Source organism: Podarcis muralis, chromosome 6, assembly GCF_964188315.1.
Source record: "Podarcis muralis chromosome 6, rPodMur119.hap1.1, whole genome shotgun sequence".
Lineage (NCBI taxonomy): Eukaryota > Metazoa > Chordata > Lepidosauria > Squamata > Lacertidae > Podarcis > Podarcis muralis.
In genome coordinates, this window is record NC_135660.1 from 50,341,306 (window position 1) to 50,364,690 (window position 23,385).

The 23,385-nt window shown below is 43.0% G+C and overlaps 1 protein-coding gene across 2 annotated transcripts in view; it reads left to right on the plus strand.

The window, feature by feature from the left end:
* FHIP2A (FHF complex subunit HOOK interacting protein 2A) overlaps positions 1 to 23,385 on the plus strand; it is a 34,961-nt gene that overhangs the window by 2,941 nt on the left and 8,635 nt on the right. Inside the window, exons 2-15 of one of the 2 annotated variants that reach the window (XM_028730197.2) lie at positions 3,496 to 3,574; positions 5,209 to 5,378; positions 6,269 to 6,373; positions 6,561 to 6,683; positions 7,650 to 7,688; positions 9,695 to 9,982; positions 10,838 to 11,034; positions 11,290 to 11,404; positions 11,517 to 11,593; positions 11,700 to 11,892; positions 13,202 to 13,371; positions 14,535 to 14,678; positions 19,574 to 19,664; positions 22,126 to 22,269. In XM_028730197.2, the coding sequence (XP_028586030.2) occupies positions 3,496 to 3,574; positions 5,209 to 5,378; positions 6,269 to 6,373; positions 6,561 to 6,683; positions 7,650 to 7,688; positions 9,695 to 9,982; positions 10,838 to 11,034; positions 11,290 to 11,404; positions 11,517 to 11,593; positions 11,700 to 11,892; positions 13,202 to 13,371; positions 14,535 to 14,678; positions 19,574 to 19,664; positions 22,126 to 22,269 (1,935 nt within the window). The remainder of the gene's footprint in view (positions 1 to 3,495; positions 3,575 to 5,208; positions 5,379 to 6,268; positions 6,374 to 6,560; positions 6,684 to 7,649; positions 7,689 to 9,694; positions 9,983 to 10,837; positions 11,035 to 11,289; positions 11,405 to 11,516; positions 11,594 to 11,699; positions 11,893 to 13,201; positions 13,372 to 14,534; positions 14,679 to 19,573; positions 19,665 to 22,125; positions 22,270 to 23,385) is intronic. The other variant, XM_028730199.2, reaches the window with a different exon arrangement.

The following is a 23,385-nucleotide window of genomic DNA, read 5'->3' on the forward strand; positions in this document are numbered from 1 at the left end:
ACATGCATATTATGCTGGTGCACGTCTCAGGTTGCTAGAATTGGCTGCAGCTACATTGTGAATGTAGAATTGGTTATTGGCCTGGAAAAAAATTATTTTAGTCAAATTACCAGTAATTAAATGTTTGAAACGATGGATTATATACTCCACAGATTTCACTAGTGAGGCCATAACCTTTTTTTGTAATTTTTATACTACTGATTTCTGATAGAATTCTAGATAGTGCAAGGTAAAATATTAGTAAAGCCTCAAAACTTCATTGCAGGAGTTTTTGAACTTTTATCCAACTAAGACATACAGTGGTACCTCAGGTTACATATGCTTCAGGTTACATACGCTTCAGGTTACAGACTCCGCTAACCCAGAAATAGTGCTTCAGGTTAAGAACTTTGCTTCAGGATAAGAACAGAAATCATGCTCTGGTGGCGCGGCGGCAGCAGGAAGCCTCATTAGCTAAAGTGGTGCTTCAGGTTAAGAACAATTTCAGGTTAAGAACGGACCTCCGGAACCAATTAAGTACTTAACCCGAGGTACCACTGTACTCAAAATAAACCCATGAGATCAATGGAGTTAACTCTGTTAGGTTTAGTGGGTCTTTTGGATACAACTCATTGTTTTGGTTGGATACATGTATACCTAAAAAATTAGCCTGAATGTTATACAGTAGGCCCTTAATTTACACAAGGATTATTTTCCGGAGATTACACCTAAAGCCAACATTGTGTACAATCAAAGCCAATTGGGTTCAATGGCTGTTAGGATTGGCAAATTCATTTCCCCTGGAACCCTGCCCCCTTTTCACCCATATATATATATATATATATATATGCAGGTTTTGGTGTCCTCGGGTGTCTTCCCGTGTAAAAGTTGGGGTGTCTAGGCGACGTTTCGACGAGGTCTCACTCGTCATCTTCAGGCTGGTGCTTTCGGCTTCTTGTTACTGGAACAGAGCAGGATCTCAGTGTTTGAGTTCCTATAAATACTGTTGAGGGGTGTGGAGTATAGCCTCCAATGTTCTGGGCCGAGAGGAAGTTCCCGGGCTAGTGTGCCTTTTCTTCTTTTGTTCCTTAGTTGCTTTTGTTGGTGTTCATTGATATCCCTCAAGCAACTAAGGAACAAAAGAAGAAAAGGCACACTAGCCCGGGAACTTCCTCTCGGCCCAGAACATTGGAGGCTATACTCCACACCCCTCAACAGTATTTATAGGAACTCAAACACTGAGATCCTGCTCTGTTCCAGTAACAAGAAGCCGAAAGCACCAGCCTGAAGATGACGAGTGAGACCTCGTCGAAACGTCGCCTAGACACCCCAACTTTTACACGGGAAGACACCCGAGGACACCAAAACCTGCATACCTATACCCGTGAAAATCTACGAAAGCATATATATATATATATATATATATATATTATATATATATATATATATATATATATATATATATATATATATACTATTTTATGCCATGCGTGTAAAGTTGAATATAAAGTTAAATGTGTGCAAGCTGCTGGTTTACCGTACTAGGGGCATGATAGGGTTTGTGAAAGATTTGCACATCTTTGATTCTGATAGCATTGTGTAGCTTTATCTGCAGTCTTCTAAGTCAAGTCAGATCCCAGCAGTGCCTCACTGCTAAACAAGTGGAAAAAATAAATTTTGTGGTGTATACAAAGCAGGCCAAAGCCTGCAATTTGGCCCTGGCCTTTTAAACAGTGCTGAAGTCAATGAAATAGAGTATCATGTTGAGTTTTGTATGTTTTTGTTGGTGTTCATTGCTGACGTTTTCTCACAAGGTCTGCAGAAGAGCTTTCGGTATAGTGTTGATCTATATTGGACGTTGTGTTCCGAGAAATTGAATTTGTTTAAAGGCACATTTGGCCTGGTGCACTGCATGTTGTCTTTCTTCTTAATTCTGAAGCTGATGAGTGCTGAAAGTAGTCACAGTTCTGTCTGTCTGTGTTAGTTTCAAAGATTCAAATGTTGGGGGGGAAATCATATGCATTTAACTCAGTGGGTATAGGTGTGCTTAAGTCAGTGGCTTGATTCGATGTACATAAATTGACTTATTTATGAAATCTGTTAATTTCAGTGGGTCTCCTTTGTGTGTGACATAGTTGAATATCACCCTCCAATCCCAAATCCGCTTAACTGAAAAGACATCCCCTCAAAAGCTATAATCTCTAGTTCTATGGAAGTGTGTTTAGGATCAAGATTAAGAAATTTTTACAGATTTCAGAAATGTCTGACTTTAACTAGCTTAAAGTGACCATGATAACTGGTTTGGACTTCCTTTTAAATAATACTGCAATACCAATGCTTCCCCTTTGTCATTTTGAATATGTATATGCATATCAATATAATATCCAACAGCCTATTCTTTCCATAATTCATTTCTTTTTGCAAGTCACTCCTAGGAGTGTTGCCACTTCTCGATTTTCAGAATTGCCAGCCAAAAGTTGACACAGAACATCAAATCAGGCATATGTCAAGTTTATTAAAAATGGCAGCCAGTCTGCTACAAGATCAGAAGTTAAATCCTGCTGCCATTATTTTTGTTTCAAAAATATTGTAGAATATGTGATCAGAAATAGGTGTGCTATTATTTGTACTATTCCAAAATAAGAGAAATCTAGTAAAAGCTAGTTGGTTTGTTCCCATTTTTCCATTATCATTAATAGGAGTATGTACTCCCTCTCAGGAAGGAAGGAAGGCCAATTTCCCAAGGAGTCAGTTGCCAGTTTAATTATTCATTTCATAAAATTTATAGACCACTTGATTGTAAAAAAACAGCAACCCAAGGCAGTTTACAAAGCTGGTGAGCTGTCACACCAGACATTGTCCACTGTACACTCCCCATTTAATCAACACCCATTGTTCATTCCTCATTCCCAGAGGCCTAACTGAATTTGAGCCACACTTTATTACCTCATTGGCTACTATGGTAGCTGGTTGGCCACTGCGAGAATAGTTTGCTGGACTAGATGGGCCATTGGCATCATCCAACAAGCTCTTCCTTTGTTCTTATCTTTTTACATTCATCTTGTTAATGATAACGTGATACCATAATAAAGATTAAAAATCTCAAATTACCCATTATTGGCAAATTATATGTGCTCATTTGGGGCTCTGTACCAGTAAGGTAAGAATGCAGAACTGGGGAACTTTTTGGGAGTTTCATGTCAGTAGTGGGACATGACATTGTCACACTTGCAACACAAAAGCAAGAGGTTTCTTATACACAAACTCCATTCACCATCCAGGCATTATCACAGAGCGGGGCCAGTGAAGGGTGTGGTGCGAGAAAGGGGCAAGGCCTAGGAAGAGGCCTGAGGGCCACATTCAGCCTCCAGCCTGAAGTTCTCCACTCCTGCTACCTCCCAGAAGAGAAAATGGTCCCCCTGCCCCTGTTTGAAATTATTGTGTTTGCAACTATGTTTTCCTAAAGACTAACATTTAGGAAATGTCCTTTGTCTGCTTTTTATTTCTTTCCTGCAGCTTGCGCCATCCCTTCCATTGCAAGAAGACTTTGTTTTCCACTGGAAGGCGATTACCCATTACTACATAGAGACATCAGGTAAGAGGCATTTATTTGCAACTTCAGCACACAATTCTGCAGATGGGAGTACTGTTTGTTACTTAAAAGTAATGATCTGGGAAATAATAAAATTAAGCGGGGAAATAGCTGGTGGGACCTGAATGTTACACTTCACAATAACTTTCAGAACGTATTCAGTGCTGTCAACACAGAGTTTCAAAGTCTTTAGATGTTGCAATTCATTCCTGTTTGCTTTGTAATGATAGTTGTTTGTAGACAGTTGCATAAGAGGGAATAGCAAACTTGCTACTGGATTATTTATACTCTTGCCACATAGTAGTATAAATTGTTTCCAGATTCATTATATAAAATTACTGCACACACGAGTTTGCTGATAAATGCAGTAGAGACCAATTAATTTTCTTCACAACATTAAAACTTCGTCTCCCAAATAACACATTGGAAGTCTATACTGTATGTAGCTTCAGATTATCCTCAAGCATTTTGTGTCAAGAATTACATTGTTTCTGTCCTTTTTGTAAAGTTATAGTCCTGCATAGTTATATAAAATACCAAGTAGGAACTCAATTCAGGCAGGGTCATCCCCCTTAACTTGAACAAGAAAGACAATTCCACACATTCAACTCCACACATTCAAAGCTTAGCTGAAGTAACAAATATCTTTGTGATTTTTCTCTTTCTTTTATTACATGAGAAGTCAAGAGAATTCACACAACACACAGCCATAAATTGGAAGAATGTGGGTGGGGCCATGTGGGCCAGCCACACGGCCAACCCACTCTCTGACAATGTGCCATAGCTGCCTCCCCACCCCCCAATCTTTGATCAGCATGAGAAGGGACTCTGTGTATGTACATCAGTATGGGTATAGAACAGGAGCGATAGTGCTGCGGTGCCACAACATTAACCTCCCATCACAGCATCGCTACCACTTATCAAGCAGGTTAAGGAAGCAATAAGGTCAGGCTGTGTGTATGCACTGATAGGGAATGCCTGATTGTCTCTGCTGGTGTATCCATAACCCTGACCTCACCCATTTTGGTAAACAGAAGCCATGTTGCTACTGGGAGGGTATTGTTGGTGGAGAGGACCTCCATGCGATTGGGCCAGATTCCCCTTTATATGGAATAGCTCTACATGCGTACTAATGTATGCGCGTAGAGCTCCATCATATTGCCGGGGGGTGGTGTAGCCCACACAACCACACAAGCCCTCTTTGCATTCATTCAACAAGGGGCAAAGTTGTGCAAACTCCCATCAGCCAGAATAGGAAAAGTCAAATGAAAATGTGTTTGAGTGTATAATCTTCATTGTAAGGTATTTAACTTTTATGCGGTGGCTCCCCACTTGTGGAACGCTCTCCCCAGAGATGCTTGCCTGGTGTCTTCTTTACATATCTTTAGGTGCCGGGCAAAAACATTCCTCTTCTTCCAGACATTTGGCTAATTAAACAATCTATGGCCTTTTAAACTGGGAGGTTGGTATTGTTTTCGTTTGTTGCTATGGTATGCATTTTTGTGTTTTTATATTGTAAATGCCCTGTGATCCTCAGATGAAGGGCAGTGTAGCAATTTAATAAACAGTAGTAGTAATAATAATAGTAACAACAACTTAGACTGGATACTTTATTTTAATGGAACCTGTTTCTCTAGATGACAAAGCTCCTGTGACTGATACCAACATTCCCTCTCACCTGGAGCAGATGTTGGATATTTTAGTTCAGGAAGAAAATGAGAGGGAGTCTGGCGAAACAGGACCTTGTATGGAATATCTACTTCATCACAAGATCCTAGAGACTTTGTACACCTTGGGCAAGGCTGATGTAAGTATAGCTCCATTGCAGAAAGCTCAGATCCTGTGACTGGATATAATTATGTGTACTTAGTTTGTGCTGTTTCAGTAATCGAAATTTTGACTTGTCATATTTTTGCAGTACCTTTGAGAACGAAATAGTGTTGTATTACAATTGGTGAAGAAATGCTGCTGTTGAATGTATTGGGTCATGGAAAGATCCTGGCAGTTGTGCAGAGTGGAAGCTATTTTGATTGAGTAGTAGCTGAACATTTTCCAAATACATTGTATCCCTCTTCACTTGAGAAAAAACAACAACACTCCAAGGGTTGAAACTGCTGTGGAAAGCATGCACACACAATCTTTTCAAGGTTCTCCATCTACACACACACACACACACACACACACACACACACAGAGAGAGAGAAAGACACAAAAACACACACAAAGACCACACCCATTTGGGTGTGAGAGACTACTGCTAGACATAAAAGAATGGACACTTTTATATCTTTGTGTTTATTTGTGTGCTGGTTTCCCACAAAACCTAAAGCTGCTTGCAGTATATTGTATGAACAATAAGTGTAACACAAACTAAACAACTGCAAATGTTTGCTACAGATCTAAAACAAGTGCATAGGATCTTAGTCTATGCTAGTTTGAGATGCTAAATTAACTGCATAATGTGCACTATAAAGGTCAGACCTTCTTAAGACCTTCAAGTATAGGGCGGTATAGAAATAAAACTAAAGGTATAATTGGTCTAAGTGTTGTACCAAATCTCTGTATTGTAATATGGATGAGATATTCGATGCATTTAATGTGTTTGTTACTAAACTAATGTTTCTAGACACCTTGTTGGTTTTGTTTGCCAGTTTCCACATTATGTATATTTCATGTTTATTGTATCTCTTTTTCTAGTGTCCTCCAGGCATGAAACAGCAGGTTTTATCCTTTTATACAAAGCTGCTGGGAAGAATACAACAGCCTCTTCTCCCACACATAAATGTACACAGACCTGTGCAGGTACTAAACTCTCTTCTTAAAGGAACACATTTTAATGATGTCTCCCAGATTATTGGGTGTAATATTTCAGTTTTGTTGCTTTAAGATCTTAGAAAGCAAAATTCAACAATGTATCCCGATGTGGGCATTTTTATTGGGGTTTTATTTTCTTTAGTAGTACTATTAATAATAATATTCTCTTGAACAGAAATTAATCAGACTTTGTGGGGAAGTTCTGGCAACACCCACAGAAAATGAAGAAATCCAGTTTCTCTGTACAGTGTGTGCAAAGCTGAAACAAGATCCATACTTGGTTAACTTCTTCCTTGAGGTAGGTAGATCACACTGTTTGTTAACTGGGGTTTCTTTTCCACCATAAAGGGAAATGAGTTAGGTATCTGTCAGGATCAGAGGGGCAGGGAATAAAGCCTTTTGATCTCTGGAAGCTACTTCTAACCTGCTACTGGCTCCTGAGCCTTCCCCATCTGTTGCTTGTATGTTTCCAAGTTCTTTTGCGATTGCCGGGACTAGAAACTGCTTTTCAAAAGAGAGTTGAAGTTATCGGGAAGAACTTTCTGACAGTAAGAGCTGTTCAACAGACTTCCATAAGAAGTAATGAACCCACCTTCCTTGCAGATTTTTAAGCAGAGGTTGGATGACCACCTGCCATGGATGCTTTAGTTGAGATTCCTGCATTGCAGGGGGATGGACTTAGATGATCCCTTCCAAAACTACAATTCTATGATTCTGTGACTTGTGCCAGAAACCAGATTGTGTGTTTCTGTGGTGATATTACAGAAGCATAAAAATTGTATTTTAATATTTTGTTGGAAGCCACCCAGAGTAGCTGGGGAAACCCAGTCAGATGGGCGGGGCATAAATCATCATCATCATCATCATCATCTACACAACAGTGCTGCATTTTTATATTTATATTTATTCTCTTCCCCTCTCCTCATTATTATTAATCTAATGAACTAAGTCATTATTCCTATGCCAAGTATATTTCTTTATGCTTCTTATTTTATCAGTTACCATTCTCTGGTGGAGGTATGCTTTTTGTTGTTGTTACCATCTCTGGAAGATTTTATTTATCTGGCATTCTTTTCTTAATCAGAGGAGATGCTTTCTGTATTTTCCCCTCTTCCACATAGAGAGGTGTACAGTCCCTTCCTGTTAAATTTGGCAAACTGTTGCTTGTTCTTGCTATCCCCAGTGGTCTGGGAGTGAAGTCCCTTGATGGTGGTGATCTTGACTCTGAAAATATGGAGCTTATTTCATTAAACTTTCCTATTAGGTGATACAAGACCCTGTCCTACATACTTCCAGGAGGCAGGTGAGCAGGTGGGCTTCAGAACTGCATGGACAGACCAGTGGATTTTGTCTGTTTTGCTGAGCTAGATGCAAAAGCTCTTTTATTTGAAATTCACTAACCCTGTAAAATGGAGAGAAAATGTGCCCTGTAGGGTTACGTGAATTAAATATCTTGTTTAAATTGGGTCTCTGGAGCTGCATGATAACATGTTAGCACCCTAGAAATCCACAGCTCTGGCACATGCTTCACCAGTGTACTAACGCTGCATATAGAGGAACTAGCATACAAACAATAGCACAATTTAAGCATCCTGCTGGCTGTATGCAACCCCTCATAGATTACACTACTTTTACATAGCCTTGTCAGGTAGGAACTAAATTTAATCCATGTGGAAACTAGGCTGGTTAGCAGAGAAGGTGTAGAGGCTGCAGGTCTTCTCTATGCATAATTAGTTGTCACACCTCCTCCTCTCTCCCCCCCCCATCTTTATATTGGGAACCATTCAATTATATTATATTACATTATAAAATAAATTACATTCAAGAGCTGGAAGATTGTTTTCTGTGATGCATGGCATGTTGCATGTCTTTCCAGCAGTTTTCAGGAATAAAAGTGAAGACTGACAGTAAAACATTTCTTAAGGCTCAGGGATAGTTATGTACATAATAGATGGTTATACACGCTTATTTTAATAAGGATTGCCATTCTATTGCTTATAGGTACTGTAGGATATGCAATTTCTTCATCTTTAGGGAATTAACTGTGTGCTCATACTTTACCCCATCTATTATAAAGATTGATACTTTGAATCCGTATGCTCTGAAGGTCTTTCTAAACATCTGAAACTGATTTATAGGCAGGGGTGCAATTCTTCCATTTCAAGAAGAATGTGAAGTGAGGAACATGGATCCCCAGGGAATGGTGTCAAGATCTTGTTAAGATGGCAGGTGCAGATTTCCTGAGAATAACTGCTGATTCTTAGAACAGCTTTTGTTTTTCTTAGACATATGCAGCTCAGAAGCATGGTTAGATTGGAATCTGAAACTGTGTTTCCAGAACCACAGAGATAAGGTGGATTGGGGTCTTGACCTGAAAATTCACATTTTCCATTAAATGCATTTGTGTCAAAAGGTTGCCTGTATATAGTAAATGTGACATTCGTACTGAAGATTGAACAAATCAAATGGCATCCACTTACTTCAGTCGCTTGATAGAATAAGGAAAGGCCATTTTTTGCACACTTATTGAACTGACTAATACAGAAGTTGGTGTAAAAGGCAAATGTTAAATAATGGCTCCAGCTAGTGGGTTGACTGAGGTTCCTTTTTTATAATTTCTGTAAAGCCTGGTATGTAGGATTTGTGCAGCATGGTTGTTAAAGTAGTCATGTGCTTGTCCAACTCTTGACCATTAAGAGTAATATATCATCTGCCAACGTGTCATCTGCCAGTGGTCCTAGTATTATGAATATGTGTTTTATCTAGAAACCAAGAAACAGAAGAAGTAAGCCATGGTGGATAGTCATTTTTTGCAAGGAAAAATTAATTCAAAGATAGAATGTAATAAATCAAAAGATAATGGCCGATGAAATTCAGCCCAAGATATATAATGATAATTTACAGGGTTGCCAGTTACTTAAACTTTGTCAAAAGCCAATTTAAATGCAGAACTTCAGCATCTAGATGAGATCTACAATGACCATTAAGATTTTGAAGCTTCCCAGTGCTGGCTGAGGTAAATGACTTCTCAGAAATTCAAATTCCGTTTTCAAACCCTGCGAGTCTTGGGGACAATCTTCACATATACATGTTTGAGTGATTAAGAAGTTGAGGTGCTCTAATCAGTTTCTTTGACAGCACTCCAGCTATCTGTTTCTTTTTCTGTTTTGTTTTTACTTTGTTTTGTTTAACCCTCCTTGTGTTTGTGCCTGCTTTATTTGGAAGCCTTGTATTTTGCTGTGTTTTCAGCTTCAGTGCAGGCGCCATTTTTATCTTTGTAATTCTCTTTCTGGATGTAACCCTCTTCAGAGCAAGCTAAAGGGACTGGCTTCAAAAGGCACAGCAAGCTTAATTACAGCAGACATGCTAAAAGGCCAAGATTCCGTGGTGACAGATACAGGACAGTCTGTTCAGCCTGGAGAGACATCAAGTGGAGCGGATCAAGCAGAGAGCGCAAATGACCTTCCTCAGCAGGCAGATGACCTGTCCACAAGTCTAGATGAATTAAACGTCCCTTTGTCCCCTGAGGCTTTGGCTGCCCATCCACATGGGGACTATAATTTGGTGGATTCTCTACTCAATCTCACCAAAAGCCCGGTGAGTGACTGGCAGAATTGTTTTTGATTTCAAGTGGGCATATGGGGGGGGGTGAAGGCTTTTTATTGATTAATCAGAAAGAATGGGGAGAATTATCAGCTGAGAGAGGCACTGACGGCCTCTAAAAACACCATCAGCTTCCCCAAACACACATTTTTAATTCAGTGAATATACTTAAAATATCATTATGGTAAATGTGGCAGGTATGTTTTTCTACTCTTCTAGCACATACATAATAAATGTTGCTTGGTGTGAAATCATCTGGTTTTGGGAAAATACTTCCCTGCCAGTTGTAAAATGTAATGCTCCCCCCTCCCCACTGCCTTGCTAAGCATCCCAACCTGGTAAGATGAGGACAGAACCTTGTATTGCAGGCTTCAAATGTTCAGAAAAACATTGGTATCACCATAATTGTGAGGTGAGCTTTTATTTTTCTTTAGTATACCTTTTGTATGTCCTGTAGTCATTTTTATGTGAGCTGATCTTCTACAGAAACTGATGTTTGTCAGAGGATTGTTTCATTGGGTCGCTGAACTGTTGTCACTTTTCCTCCTTACTGTTATAATGCTTGCAGGTTTATTTTTAACTGTCGCTCACAGGCTGTTAATAACTTGGCCATGGTCATGCCAAAAGTTGCTTAGTCTTGTTCTAAATAGTGTCTACTGAAATAAAGCAAACATACTGTTTTCGAAAGGGCCTTAGTGGAGATAAGGAAACTACAGCAATAAAACAACTTTGTCAATTCATTAGGGTATATTATTATATATCTGTAATAATAGCCACATGAACCCTAATGTTCTTCCTCCCCTATTTGAACTTGAAACTTACTGTATTCTGTCTTCTCTTACATGACAGGATGGCCGGATAGCTGTGAAAGCTTGTGAAGGCCTCATGCTCCTAGTGAGTTTGCCCGAGCCAGCAGCCGCCAAATGCTTAGCAGAGAGTACATGCTTGTGTGAACTGTTGACAGACAGGTTGGCCTCTCTCTACAAAGCCCTCCCTCAGTCGATGGATCCTTTAGATATTGAAACAGTGGAAGGAGTTAACTGGGGGTAAGAATATTGTCTTGACGGACCTTGAGCTACATTTTATGCCTTGTGTATGTTAAAAAAAGCATTTCTAAACAATACATTTATAGCACAACTTGTGCTTGAGGTGGCTCTCCAAAGAAGTAAAAACTTCAAAGCACCAAACTACAAGCGATATCTAAATGCTTAGGTTAGTCATGGAACTTCTAGTTATGCTGTGATGAAAACCAATAAATACTGAGCATATATATGCTTTTCTCACCCATTCTTGTACTTCAGCTTGGATTCCTACAGCCATAAAGAAGATGCATCTGCTTTTCCAGGAAAAAGAGCCCTGATTTCATTTCTATCCTGGTTTGATTACTGTGATCAGCTCATTAAGGAAGCTCAGAAGGTTTGAGATGCCTGCTTTAACCCTTTTCTATGTACATTCCAAAACAAGTTTAGAATATATTATTATTTTTCCTAAGTTGGAAAGGGAGTATCACTGTGCCCTCTTATTTCAGACAACAGCTGTTGCCATGGCAAGCTCGGTGCGAGAACGTTTTTTTGTTGGCGTAATGGAACCCCAACTAATGCAAACGTGAGTAAGGCATTTGTTGGAAAAAGAGAGAGGTCTCCCCTATTTTTTATATGTACATAAAGGAGGAACGTATGTCACTTCCTTTAAAAATCCTTCTTGTGCTCAGTTCAGAGATGGGGATTCTCACATCAACGGCCCTGTTGCATCGTATGGTTCGCCAAGTCACTTCAGATGCTTTAGTACATGAAATGGTCTGCTTTATCCTTGGGGAGCGAAGGGAGCCAGAAAAACTGACAGACATCAACAGGCACCCATTGCGACATTGCTTAATTGAACACTGTGATCACATTTCAGATGAGGTAAGATATTATAATACCGCATAAGTACAGGGGTGACTGCCAACATGCTATGACCAATGTCATTGCATTTGTAAACAACTTACTAATGAGTGGATCTTTCAAGTGTTAGACAGTGGTTGGGGGGGGGGGTTTGAAGCTGTTTGAGTAGCTCATCTTCAGAGATCTGATATCAATGAACAAAATGTGTTGAAACCTACTGGGTGCTACTTCAGGGTCCATCTTCCACTGCTGCTTCCTCTAGGTTCTTCCATTCCCAATGAACTGGAAAATGCATTTTGAGATGCACTAAATAGTGCTGAAAAATCTGAAATAGTGCTGAAATATCTGAAAGTCCTGAGTTCAGAGTCTACTTCAACCATGAACTCTTGGGAAGAAAGGGGAGCTTTGTAATGTGGGGAGGGAGTTGCTACTTACCTGAGTCCAGGTGACAACATGTGCTCTTGAGGCTAATGCACTGGGGGTGGGAATGGCTCAGGACACTGTGAGGCCAGGTACTTCTCCCATTCTAGTACTTAGTTGGGTGAGCCACTACAGTTCGATATGGTCCCTGTCTCATCTGCCAAGGTTGAGACTTAAAAAATGAGTCGACTGGGAAGGGGAAGAACGGCCTGCCAGCAATTCCAGAAGGCTGCATCTAGGAGCAGGCAGACCAACCTGAGGCCTGTACTGGTTGAAAGATTAGAGGCAGGCAAGGAAAGGATAGGTACGGGTTTGCTGTAACTAGCACTTCCTTTCTGTTTCCACAGTGTGGAGATGCTTTGGTCCTGGTCTCCATAACTAGAGTGAGGACATTACAAAGTTGGATAGACTCCAAAACCATAAGTCCTTACAGCAAATCAGTCTCTCATTATCTTATGCAGTTGCTGTGAGGAGGAATGTATTGTCAAGTACTATAGCAATAATATGTTATGGGGGCAGGGGCTTTATTTAAACTGTGTGCTTTGCACACTTCATGGGTGTAGGGCTTCAGAGTATTTCATTAGCACATCTATTTGAATAATGAAAAGTACTTCTCATGTGAAACCTCTGTCTGCCCCAAACCGTAAATAATAGCTCTCTGACAAACCAGAGCCTCTTTTCCAAGTGTTGATTGCAATAGGTAAGGGCCATACACATAGTTTGGGTTGATTCTTTTGTCTGTTACTCCGTTGGTTACCAGCAGTTTATAGCACTGAGAAAGTATGTGTGTGGGAAAACATTTATTATTCATTAAAGAAATGGAATACTTTTTAATAGGTGCAACACTATAACATACTCAGAATCTCTGCTTTGTGGGAACCTGTTTTTATGTCTTTTTTATATATTGCAGATCAGCATAATGACACTCAGAATGTTTGAGCACCTTTTGCAAAAACCTGATGAGCACATTCTTTATAACTTGGTTCTTAGAAATTTAGAGGAGAGGAACTATACGGAATATAAACCACCCTGTCAAGAAGATAAAGATGTGGTGGAGAATGGCCAAATAGCAGGAGCTGTGTATGTTCTTTTCTGTGCCCCACTTTTCTTCCTCTGTGTCACTGGAGAGTTCTGCAGTAGCTGAAATGTCTTTCAGCTGTTGTTATCAAAGCAAAGATTACATTTTAGGCCGGAGGGTGTGTGTATTTTAGTATACTGACATAATGTTGAATCTAGAAATAAAGTTACGGTGTTAGGCTTTATACTGTGTATAGAACTGTTACATAACCCAGCATGTTAACAGTCTGCTGCTGTTTCACTTCTCACCCATCCATGCATCTCAAGTTGCAATCCTAAATACACTTTCTAGAGTGCAAGCCCTACTGAATACAGTGGGACCTGCTTCTGAGTAAACAAGTGGAGTTTAACTCTTGTGGTAGTTGGCTTAAGGGGTCTATGGAGTAATTCCTTCATTTTTGCATGTGTTCAACACAAGAGTGTAAGGAGCTGCTTTGTATCAAGTCCATCTAGCTCTCTATTATTTACACTGAAAATGACAGTGGTTCTCCAGAGCTTTAGACAAGACTTAAACACAAATTAGGCTATCCTCCCTTTTTGACTGATCAGCTTGATGTCTTGCTTAAGGATATGTAAGTCCATTTGTCTTTGAAATTTGGGTAAGATTCAAAGGATTTGTTGATTCACTTGTGTGGCTTTAGAACACCCAGAACTTGAATGTTGCCTTGGCTGCTGCAGTATTATTTAACAATGCAACAAAAATTCATAAGCCCCTTTCATAAAATTAGAATATATGTTTCCTTGTTTCATTTATCTATGCATTCTCAGTGAACACTAGTTCATGTTAATGTTCTCTAGTTCCATGTCACGCCATTATTTCAGTAAATAAAAGTTGTTTAAAAAAAACAACGGCACGATCCAAGGAAGTGTGAAACTAGTTCTGCATGCCCATGGGGCTTTGGGTTTCAGTTTCTAAAAAAGCAGTCCTTAAGCCATATTGCTAGTTATTTTTTGAGACATGCTTTAAAGATTGTGATTTGACATTAGATCATGGGGAGGGGTCTTGCAGTTGAAAGGGAAACAAGGCAAAAATCCTATTTGATGCATGCAAGCCTAAAGCAGCTCTTTGGATCCTAGACATAGATTCAGAAAGTGACTAAATTTCAGTGCTTTTAGAGAGTAAAACAAAAAATGTTTCTCTCCCCTTTTTTGCTGCAAATTCACAGAGATCTAGAAGAAGATCCGTTATTTACGGATATTTCTCCTGATACCATGTTGTCAAACCAAGAGTGGCTCACTGCTTCTCCACCTGCCAGCCCAGATCATCCAAAAAATGATGGGAAGACGGAAGTTCATAAAATTGTAAATAGGTAAGCTGAACCTAATATTTTTTTGTAATAACTACAGTATAATTTTACTATTAATTCATCTTTGTACTGGTTATGCTGTGACACCACCCATTTAGCAAGCCGAGTTGTAAGGTTGATGGAATGACCTCACTATACACTTTGATCCCATCTGGCATGGGACTTATATTTCAGGGATAGCATGTATGTGCAAAAATGCATATATTTGAACTACCCCCTTGGAGCCATCCCCGTGTGAGCATCTTTAGCTTTCTGGAGCAGAACACCGAGCCGACTCTCTGACTTGTTTACTGTGCTCTAGGACAGTGTTTCCCAACCGGTGTTCCGCGGCACACTAGTGTGCCGCGAGATGTTGCCTGGTGTGCCGCGAGCGAGTCCAAAAAAGGTTGGGAAACACTGGTTTCTCTTTCAAAAAGGAAACGTGGGTTAAAGCGGCGCCGCCGCCTCCCACTCACTTTCCTGCTCTGGCTTCCCTAACAGTTTTCCGAGTTGCGTCACTGGATCCAGCCCCCTTTTCCACATGTGACACGGGGCTGGAGGGAGGGAAAGAGGGCTTTACGTCGCGCACAAAGGCAGCCTCCTAGAAGCGCTCTGGGCTGGCGCCGTTTCGCCGAAGGCGCCGGAGGACCCCCGGAGGATAGAAATCCATCTATCCTGGAGTGGGGCTTACCTGGGCGCCCCCCAATATTTTAATCCATTTGGCACCCCTGCTGCCCCCCAACCGGAGGTCGCCCGCTCTCCACCGGAGGAGACGCTGGAGCGCCACGGCCCATCTGGATCAAGGCCCTCGGGCCCCGCTGCCGAGGAGGGGTTTCCCCTTCCCTTCCCCCGCGGGCGCCCCCTCGGCTCCCGCATCCCCCAGCGCGCCTGGACGACGACGCCACCGCCGTGCGCAGCCTCCCGGGGCTCGGAGGCTCTCCAGCAGCGGCAACATCTGGCGCTGCACTGCCTCCTGGGCCGGGCGGGCGCGGTCCCTGGACGCCGCCGGCGCCTCCCCTCGAGGGCTGCCGGTACCTGGCGCCCCGCCATCCCCGGCCAGGCTGGGCGGCCGCAGCCGCGTAGCCTCCGCTTCCGCCGGTCGGAGTGCAAAGGGCGCTCGGGGAGGCGCTGCGAGCCGGCGCCGCCTTTTTATCCCGCCCCGTCGAGCCGGGGCCTCGCGGAGGCTCCCAGCTCCGCGCCGGGGCCTCGCGGAGGCTCCCAGCTCCACGCCGGGCGCCCCTCCGCGCCCTCCCCTACCTGCCGGTCTGCTGGGAGAGGCGACGGTGGGACGGCGCCCCGCGCCCCCCAAAGCGCCTTCCTTCCCGTCCCCGCCGTCCAGGCTCCCGGGGCGCACGGCGGGCTGGAAGGCAGCCTCCCTCTCCCGGAGCCGGAGCTGAGCCTCGCCGCCTCTCCAAATCAAGAACAAAGCCTGGGGGACAGGCGAGAGGGGGGCGCGGGACCCCCGACAGAACAATGGGGGGCCGGGGAGGGGAGGGGGCTTCCAAAGGATTAGGCAAATCCCGCGGGGATCCGAGGCCGGGATGTAGCTACAATGCAGCCACAGTTTTTATTTATTCCACATGTGACACGGGGCTGGAGGGAGGGAAAGAGGGCTTTACGTCGCGCACAAAGGCAGCCTCCTAGAAGCGCTCTGGGCCGGCGCCGTTTCGCCGAAAGCGCCGGAGGACCCCCACCCTCAGCTCCTTCAGAAAGGAAGCCCCGCCCCTCGGCTCCCTACGAGCTCAGCTGACTGACGAGGACGTTCTGCGGCGGCGGCCGCCGCACAACCACCGCAGTTGCTGGCAGCGTCCGCAGCGCAATAAGTAACAGCGCCTGGTGCTGCCAACTCTTTCTCTCTCTCTCCCGCCCCGCCCCCAAGCTCTCGTGCGCCCCGCGTCAACATCGCCGCGCGCAGCTTCCCGAGCTCGAGGCCAGCCGCTGCACGCACGTGCCGGTTCGTCATCGGCTCCGGTTGTTGCCTTTCTCCGCCGAGGTCGGTGGACCCCGAGCCTAGGCTTCCTTCCCGCACCCCGCTTTCCGAAGACCGCACACCAGTTGGGCCAGTACATATTCCCCTCCCGTGACTGGAGCGGAATAGCCCTTTCTCTTCTTCCCCAACCCTTGTCGTTGGAGGAGTCCCTCAGTCCCTCGCTTTGCTGCCTCCTCCCCCCCCCACCCCCAAAGCTTGGAGGTTCCCCGGCAAGGGGGAGGGGAAAAAATTGAAAGTTACGCTTTCGTGCGTCCCTCCCGGCGTGACGCTGCGCGCTGACGTCACGGGGCTGTAATGGTGGTGTGCCTCGAGATTTTTTTCATCAAACAAGTGTGCCTTTGCCCAAAAAAGGTTGGGAAACACTGCTCTAGGATGCTCTTGTGAGATCTTGTGGGGCTGTCCAAGTTTCACAAGAGAATCCCAGAGCCCAGTAAGCAAGGTGGAGAGCTTAAAAGCACTCTCCATGCCCAGAAAACCATGAAGCAAATAGAACTTTTAAGCTCTCTGCCTTCCAGGGTTTTAATTCAACTGGTTGGCTTGAAATCGCCGAAGTTAAATGTGTGCAAGATGAGATTGAACTGTACTATGCTAGTTGATATATAGCATTTTAGTTTCCCAGGAGTTCAAACAGGAATGTAAAAAGGTGAGCAGATTAGTGATCACCATCCTTCTCTGATGAAGATTGAGACCAACATCTTGTATGGCAGAGACACTGCCACTATTGTGGTGTGTGAAAGAGGGAGAGAGAGAATGGGGGGTGAGTAAGTGAGGAAGTTTGTGAAGGTAGAGCAAGTGCAAATGAACAGGCTAAATGGAAAGTTATGATTCTGTTCCACCTGAAATATTTGACCTTGTGCTCCTAACCTTATTTCATACATTCAAAAATAGTTCTTCAGTCTCAGTATCTTAGCTTAATGAAGAAATAACTGTTGAGTTGTCATCGACTGCATCATGAAATTTTATAAAACTATGTGTGAGATGGGTGCCAAAGAAAATATCTCAGTAGTGCATGTGAAACTATAAACTAAAGAGCTCGGAGAGAAACACTCAAGAGAAGAGAAATGTCATTAGGTGATGTTCCTTTCCTACAGTGTCCAGTAGGGTAAATCATCTCAAGGTTCTTTTGAGTTGTGTATATACATATGTTTAGTTGCAAAAAAGATCACACTATTGTGTTATGTGCAAAGCTAAAAGCAAGTTAGACTAAGAGAGTTGCTGCTTCTCTCCCCGCCCCACCCACCATCCCTGATCAAGACCTGCTCTTCTCCAGGCAGGTAAATTCCTACTCTGTTTACTCAGGCACAGTATTCATTAGACTTCGCAAATATTGGAACAACTATTAATTATGTTATGCAGAATTTTCAGATAGGAGACCTAAATTAGATATTAAGGCAGGATTTCTACATATCTTAGTAATTAACTTGTGTAAACCAGAGTAAACAGTGAAATTTTCAAACAAAGGTGAAAATAGGCAAAAACGTTAAGAATTTTAAATCACGCAATACTTTTTTTTTTTTTACAGTGACTTAGTAGAAGGGTTAAAATTAGGCTATTAGCTATTGTTGAGTGGATGAAATGCTAAAGAATGATTTACAGTCATTAATGGTGCACAATTTTTTGTTGTTGTTTATTTGTTATTTTATATATGCACTTTGGGGCCCTGAAATGTTTCCCCAAAATGACTTTATATTTATTATCATTTTTTGGATTTCTTATCCACCCTTCTCCATAAGGTCTCAAAGTGGGTTGCAGGGTCAGAAAGAGCTGCACATTGTTGGAGGTGGGGCTACTAGACTGCCATTGCAACCCTTTCTACACACTCTTTCACACGAGTAATACATGAAGGGGACTAGTATCTTGTAACTCTTCCCTGTTTGATTGAAGAACAGAAATGATGAGCGTGGCTGAAAACAAAATGAAAATAAGCTATATTTAGTGTAGCACTCCACTTGTTAGATGGAATAGCAAGAAATGCAATAAGCACTCTATATTTTACTCATTGTTTCTAAAGTTATGATAAAATGAGAATTGTTTTTACCCCATACTGCAGGGGTTGGCAAACTAAGATCCGTGGGCTGGATGTGGCCCACTGGGCTCATTAATCCGGCCTGCAAACCTTGCAGGTCCTGCCACCCGCTCAGTCAGTCCCCCCCGCTAAACCAGCATGGCGCGGAGGCCACACCACGTGGGGACTGACTTCTGTGATGCTGGCGCGGCTTTGGATTGGCTGCAGGAAGCTCCTGCAGCCAATCCGAAGCCGCGGACGCCTCTGGGTGGGGGTGACGCTGGAGTGGCTTCAGATTGGCCACAGGAAGCTCCTGCAGCCAATCCGGAGCCACGGACACCTCTGGGCGATGCCCCTTCCTTCCCACTGAGGCGGCTGCGTATTGCAAAGAGCTGAGTGGGAGGAAGCGGCAGCAGTGGGGAGGCTGCCTCTGCCACCCAGGCCAGCGGCGTGGGCTCTGCGCCCCGTGGACCCCTGGCCAAAGCAGAGGACGACAATGCTGCCCAAGATGAGCTGCTGGCGACAGCTGCAGCGTGAGTGGTGGCAGGGTGGGTCCTTTTGGGGGGGTTGCTTTCAGGAGAGGGTGGGTCCGGCCCCCCACAAGGTCTGAGGGACAGTGGACCAGCCCCCTCCTGAAAAAGTTTGTTGACCCCTACCATACTGTGTCCTGCTACTGTGCTATCTGAAATATGCTGGAGTCATTAACAAGGCAGGGTTCTCTTGCTGTGAAAAATTTCAGTAGCCAGATTGACAGAAATGCCTCCACTGATTTTTTCATCTGTCTTCATTGTACAGAAGTCCACATAGCCGCTTATGTCAAGCGAGGGCTTAACAATGTTTGACATATCTATTGCTGCCAAGATGAAGAAACAAATTTATATTGACTTGCTTTTTGTTTCCTGCTTTACCTGTTTTTGTTTTCAGTTTTCTCTGTCTTGTACCGGATGAAGCCAAATCTTCCTACCATGTGGAGGGCACAGGGTATGATACCTACCTCAGAGATGCCCATAGACAAGTAAGTGACAGAAGGAAAATGCTGTTTGGTGGCTGATGCAGTTGCAGATGAGGCAACGCCATTTTGCAGATAGACAGATAATAATAACACGTTATCACCCATCTGCTGAAATATAATACTCTCACTGAAGTGCCTCTGTATAAGAGAACACAAATGTAGCTCAGCTTCTCTGTTGTGTTCAGGTGCTTAGCAACAGAGCATCCTGTTTCTCATCATGCTTTCATCCATCATATTCTAAAACATTCAGGCTCATTTCAACAGTCCTTTGGTCTGCTGAAAGTTCATTGAAATTTAAAATGGGAAACCAAGTATTGGCCATATATCATTCTCCAGTAAAGGTAAAAGGTAAAGGGACCCCTGACCGTTAAGTCTAGTCGCAGATGACTCGGGTTGCGGAACTCATCTCGCTTTCTTGGCCGAGGGAGCCGGGGTACAGCTTCCGGGTCATGTGGCCAGCATGACTAAGCCGCTTCTGGCGAACCAGAGCAGCACACGGAAACGCCGTTTACCTTCCCACTGGAGCGGTACCTATTTATCTACCTGCACTTTGATGTGCTTTCAAACTGCTAGGTTGGCAGGAGCAGGGACCGAGCAACGGGAGCTCACCCCGTCGCGGGGATTTGAACCGCCGACCTTCTGATCGGCAAGCCCTAGGCCATGGGTAAGCAAACTAAGGCCCAGGAGCCAGAGCTGGCCCAATTGCATTCTAAATCCAGCCCGTGGATGGTACAGGAATCAGCATGTTTTTATATGAGTAGAATGTGTGCTTTTGTTTAAAATGCATCTGGGTTATTTGTGGGGCATAGGAATTCATCCCCCCCCCCAAAAAAAAATATAGTCTGGCCCCCCACATGGTCTGAGGGACAGTGGACCGGCTCCCTGCTGAAAAAGTTTGCTGACCCCTGCCCTAGGCTCTGTGGTTTAACCCACAGCGCCACCCGCTGTTGGTTATGTTGATCTTTCTTTACCTATGCAGCACTGTGAACTATATAATAACACCAACCTGTTTTGCGGGGACTGGGATGCGGAAACAAGTGGCAGAACAGAAATGTCTTTTTTATAAATAATAGTAATCAACCCTATATTGTGTTCCATGTATGAGAGTCCTAACTTTGCTTTCCAAGTGATGTGTTGTGGTGTATTATTTTGGAGGGCATTGCGTTTTTATATTGCTACTGTCTAAAAACATAGAGATATTTTGAAGGATTGTAATCTTTCTGACAGTGCATTCAGCCATGTCTGCTAAAAGGGGGAATGTGTGTGGGATAATTCACAGGAAATAACTGTGTGTTGCATAGTTATTACAGTGGTACAAATGGGATGTACATGGTGCAGTAATATTTTTATTTCAGTTAAGATAATCATACAAATTGGACACCTTTTTCTCTAAATTGCCTTTATATTTATCTGTAGTCTGTTGTAGCAAGGTCTTTGACAGAGGCAAGTTGCTGTGGAATAGCTATACGAGTTAACACAGCCGTGATTTTAGAGATAAAAGCTTAGTGCAAGTAATGTGCAGCCTCAGGCATGCAGTTTTGAAGTGGATTATAGTGCTGAGAAACAGGAACTTTACTGTTCCTATTTAGAAACCTCAAACACATTCCGCTTTCAAAAGGTATAGGTCTCCTTGGTCTGAAGACAAACAGAGCTTAATTGTAACCTTGTAAATAACATGCAAGTGCTCTGAGTAAATGTAATGGGATGGTTAAGGGAGGTGAAAAAGACACGCAGTCACATAATATTCAGAAGGTTATACTCCCAGAAACAAGTGTAATATGTGCCCAGTCAAACATAAAGTATTTCATTTTTATTCTGAGTTTGACTTTTTTGTCTTTCCAAATACCTGATAGAAAAATATAAGGCAGATAAGGGAAGATGGACGAGCCATGAGCCTTTAGTATGCTAAACTTGAGTGGACAAAAGTATATGTTGCTTCTTTGGTAATGTCTATTTGAATGAAAGAAGAAACTGAGTACCATCAGAATTGACTCAGATGCCAGTGGTCCCAGTATTTTCACACCTGCCCTGGCCATCTAAATGGCTGTCACATGGAAGATGTGGCAAGCTGAACCAGTGGTTACAAGAAAATAGATTCTGACTAAATACATGTATCAAGAAGCAGTTTGACAGTGGAATGGACTCCCTTGGAAGGTGGTGGAAGCAGAGGTTGGATGGCCATCTGCCATGGATGTTTTAGTGGAAATTTCTGCATTGCAGGGGGTTGGACTTTGGAGCTCCCAACTCTACAATTCTACAATTCTATACTCTACATAGTATTTCTACATGAAAAATGTTTCTGAATAAAATGCTACTTGGGATGGGATACTACAAATCTCTGTGAAAGGCAAAGCATTTAAAAGCATGTAACTTTGTCAGTGTACGTTGTAATAAATATCCATTAAAATTGGACCTCTTCTTTAGTTCACAAAGGAGTCAGCCATTTGTTTTCTGCTTTCTCTAGTTCCGTGATTATTGCGCCATATGCTTACGATGGGAATGGCCGGGCTCTCCCACGCCCTTGGAAAAGTGCAATTTAGAAGCTCCATTCTTCGAAGGATTTTTCCTAAAAGTTCTGTTTGATAGAATGGGCAGAATTCTCGATCAGGTAAGCCTGCAGCTCTAGATCCTTTTGTTTCTGACCTGGATGGTTTTCACAGAGATGTCCATATCATGGAAATCTGGCAGTATGAAGGTAAACAGTATTCTGGGTGGCTGTTAGCCTATTGCAAAGGTAGCCAACACGGTACCTTCCAAATGCTCATACAATGGGCCATGCTGGCCAGAGATGATGGGAGTTATAAGCCAAAACATCTGGGCAGCACCAAGTTGGCTACCCTGGGGAAGGAAGCGAGCTGCCTACCTCTTCTGTCTTTTCATCCTAGACTCTAAAGGGCACTCTAAATAGTGAAATAAAGAATTAAAAACACTTTCTAAAAAAAATAACCAAATGAATATGATGTGCTCCTCTGAACATTGTTTATCACAATAAAATGAGCAAATGTTTATGCCTTCGCCATCTGACTTCTAAAGCCGCTTCTGGTGTTCCATTTTTTTGTTGCTGATTATAAACTGGCCACAGAAGAAACCCTTTGTAATATAAGCAAGAGGCCCATGAGCAGTAAAGAAGGTGGCTTTGCATGTGTCATGAGTACATTTCATGTATGTTTTGACAAACAGGCTTTTAGGTATACATGATTATGAGAAAATAGATACATTCTTAACATACCTGATCATGTATTCCCTTCCAGCTACTGTTCATCCAGTACTGGAACATGGCTGGCATGGAAAATGGCTTGAGGGTGGGAACGGGGTGGGGGTGGAGGCAGGGTGACCACCACCCTCTGCACACCTTTTGTTTCTGAAGTCACATACTTCAGCTACTGCTTTACACATTTGCAGCAGTCCCATCAACTTTGTGTTAGATCATGTGCTTTCTAGGCAGCCTCTGTTGTGGGAACACTTCCTAGAGCTAAACCATTTCCAGCAAAAACAAAGTCTAAGAAACGGTCAGGGAGCACACGGGTGGAGCCTATGTGTTGCCTACAGAAGACTGCAAGCTCAGTCTGGCTTCTTTAGTAAAAAAAGTTGTGGTAGTTGACAGGGAAGACCTCTGCTTGAAATGCAAGATTGCTGCTCTGAATCAGAGTAAACGCTGGACTAGAGGGACATATAGTTTGACCAGACATAAGGCAGTTTCTTGGGTACCTGTGTTGTCCTGTGC